General features: G+C 28.0%; 1 protein-coding gene across 4 annotated transcripts in view; it reads left to right on the forward strand.

The window, feature by feature from the left end:
• The window catches only part of ACAP2 (ArfGAP with coiled-coil, ankyrin repeat and PH domains 2), a 138,784-nt gene that overhangs the window by 109,515 nt on the left and 25,771 nt on the right, over positions 1-3,498 (forward strand). For 2 of the 4 annotated variants that reach the window (XM_011381241.2, XM_011381267.2), the window contains 3 exons: positions 783-834; positions 2,187-2,287; positions 2,896-3,001. In XM_011381241.2, the coding sequence (XP_011379543.1) occupies positions 783-834; positions 2,187-2,287; positions 2,896-3,001 (259 nt within the window). The remainder of the gene's footprint in view (positions 1-782; positions 835-2,186; positions 2,288-2,895; positions 3,002-3,498) is intronic. The other 2 variants (XM_011381250.2, XM_011381259.2) reach the window with 1 other exon arrangement.

Raw genomic sequence — 3,498 nt, forward strand, 5'->3', positions numbered from 1 at the left:
TTTTTTTTTTTGTAAGTCTTTAGGTCCTTTTATTGTTTTCATAAGTTAGAATTAGTAAATATGCCGTATGTAGCTGAGCTTTTTCTTCTAAAGAAGATTGAAGTCAATTGTTACCTAGAAATTTGCAATAATGAGCTGAACAATATAAACAGAGAATCATTTTTAGTAATAACTTTGATTATTCTGCTTAGAAGAATTTTATATGAAAATAAGGCCAAGTGAATTGGCGATTATCTCCTATTTGATAGCAGTTGTAAAATGATGATTTAATTTTCTGTTTTGCTTAATGAATCAAACACTTGCTGAATTAGCTGCAAAAAAGGTTGAAAACAAAGCATTTATTTCAACGTTTTACTCTGTACAAATGGATAGTCTTATTTACTATGTAAATTTACTTCTACTTTATAATAAAAACAATTGTTTTGGGGGAAAGATTTTGGTTATTTTGAGGAACCTCAAAAAACTAAATTATTATTTTAAAACAGTTATTATTTGGTAATAGCATAAAATATAAGTTTTCATTAGGATTTAAATTTCTGACTAAAAATGAATCAAAATATAGTAATTTTATTTTCCTACTCTGTGGTTTTAAAATTGTTTAAAATTGTTCTTTACTTTCAGTAGTTATCTCATTGACATCAATTTATATAAAGCAAAACAAAACAATGTATTTCTCAAAACATAATTACTATAAACTGATTTTCTAGTGTTTTCCCAAATATTTCTAACAACTGAAATGAATTATATATATGAAAACTTAAATCTGTTTTGTATTTATTTAGACGCTGGTTCTCAATACAGAACAATCAGTTGGTTTACCAGAAAAAATTTAAGGTAGGTGTTTTGTTAAGTAATTAAGTGAAAACTCACTGAGTTCCTAGTTCTTAATATTCCTGTGTGTGAAATTACCATTTGTTAGTTTTATGTTTGGGCATAATAGGACTAAAAGTGGAAAGTATCAACATTTGATACTTAAAAGCAGAGTGATTTTGAATCCTGAATTCTTAATTCCTAGCTTTGAGATGGATTTTTCTGTGCCTCAGTATTATTACTTTTTTTCTTCATATGTTTCTTTGTCTAGCTGTGTGACAGGAATAACACTACCATTCCACAGTACTATTTTGAGGCTGTAGAAAAGGATGCCTTTTAAGAAATGTCATCTTAAGGCCACAGGTGATAATACAGAAAGGGTAGAAATGACATTAAAATGTAACCTTAAAGTAATTTAAATAGAAACCTTTAAATTCGTTAATATTGTTCTTATATATTTGTTTTCCTGAACCTAAATTTTAAGGGTTTTAAATTCGTTAATACTGTTCTTATATATTTGTTTTTCTGAACCTAAATTTTAAGGGTTTTAAATTCGTTAATACTGTTCTTATATATTTGTTTTCCTGAACCTTAATTTTAAGGGTGAGTAATTTTTAAAGGCATACTGAGAGGACATGTGACTTGAGGATGTTAAAAATAATTAGAAAAAAATGAACCATTAGTTAATTTATTACTTGATTTTTACCTAGTTAGCCTTTATGAATGATATATTCAAACTGTAAATTTTAAAGATTCACTCTACTCTTGAGATGACAGAATATGAATTTACTTGCTAGGTTCTATGGTTTTAGGTTTTTTCCATACAATCCTTTAGTCTAACTAATTAATTAGTTGATGGTTTTTTCTACTCTGATAAACTTGGTTTTAGTTTTATATTTTTATTAAGTACTAGAAAATGATAAAACCTTTCTCATTTTCTTAGGTATTTAAGAAGAATATGTAGGCTTCTTATTTTTCTTTCATTTATTTAAAACGACTCATTCAAGGCTTCTTTTTTGGAAGAAAGTAGCTTTTATTATATGTGAGGGGGCAATCAAGAGCATATGGATATGAAAGAAAATAAACAGGAATCTAAAATTTATCTGAGCGCCTACTAAATGTTAGACTAAGCTTAAACTATTTCATTTAATCCTTATACAGCAATTTTATGAGACAGATAAAATTATTAACAGGGAGGAATTACCTTTATAGTTATATCTGTGTTGCTAATTCCTATCTCTAATCTAAAATAAGATAAAATGTAAATCTTTAAAATTAGACTGTTTATTCCAAGTAATATTTTTAAGTATGTTATTATTGGTGTAGTATTTAAAACTTAGATTGATAAATACGGGAGGTGTGTTTCCTTATTGTAGGATAACCCTACTGTGGTAGTGGAAGATCTCAGGCTCTGCACAGTGAAACATTGTGAGGACATAGAACGACGGTTCTGCTTTGAGGTGGTCTCTCCAACAAAGTGAGTGGGCTTAAAGAATTTGAGAATTGCTTTTGGATTTTTATAGTTTGTCTCAAAGAACTTTTCAGAGTAGAGAAAGATTTGTATTTCACTTGTGGTGATATGTGTTAAAGAGGAAAAAAGTATTTTAAAAGTACATTTCATTCATTAGTGACTACAGTTATTAGTCAGATATTTATATAACTTCTCCCAAGTATCATATTTTTAAAATTCCATAAAGATTGATGTGGCCACATGAATACTTTTAGCTATCATAGATACCGAAGTCATATATCAGTTCAAATTTTTTTTGTAACCGTTGTGTTATATTTATACCCAAAGAAAATATGTGTTATTATGTTTATATGGAAAATTTAAAGGTTTTTTTTTTTTTTTTAATGTGCAGAAATGGGTGATTTCTTTCCAAATAGTTAACTTATTTCATTGGTACCTTAATTTTTTCCTGTGAATACACTCTGTCCTAAAGATAGATGAAATCAAACCTTTCAACAGAAATTCATTTTTTTTTTTTGTTAGAAAATTATTAAAAGGCGAAGTATACAAAAAGTAAACCTTATTATTTTTGGAGTTAATTTAGTGTCTGAGAAAACAATGTTATTTTCTTTTAGAAGTTGTATGCTTCAGGCAGATTCTGAAAAGCTGCGCCAGGCATGGATTAAAGCTGTTCAGACCAGTATTGCTACTGCTTATAGAGAGAAGGGTGATGAATCAGAGGTTAGTAAACAATACTGCAATACCAAATGATACATTGCTGAAATTTTTTAATTTTAGTTATAACATTGTATGATTATAACATTGACAAATAACTTTATATTAGTTTCAGGTGTACAACATAATGATTTGATAATTGTATATACTATGAAATGCTCACCACAATAAGTCTAGTTACCATCTGTCACCATAGGTAGTTACAAAAATTTTTTTTCTCATGATGAGACCTTTTAAGATTTACTGTCTTAGCAACAGCTTGCAAATAGTCACCACGCTGTACATTACATCCCCATGACTTATTTATTATATAAGTAGAAGTTTGTGCCTTTTGACCCCCTTCACCCATAATATTTTTTTATGAAGGATGATATTTTTGTAATTGAAGTGGGTTTTATTTTTAAAATCTAGATTCGATTCCTCTTTTGTTTACTTCTGACTTTACCTATCATTTTATTTCAATATTTCAATGTGTGTTTAATTCTCTGTTTGAGTATTATCTC

The sequence above is a fragment of the Pteropus vampyrus genome, unplaced genomic scaffold (genome assembly GCF_000151845.1).
Source record: "Pteropus vampyrus isolate Shadow unplaced genomic scaffold, Pvam_2.0 Scaffold14, whole genome shotgun sequence".
NCBI classification, from domain to species: Eukaryota; Metazoa; Chordata; class Mammalia; order Chiroptera; family Pteropodidae; genus Pteropus; species Pteropus vampyrus.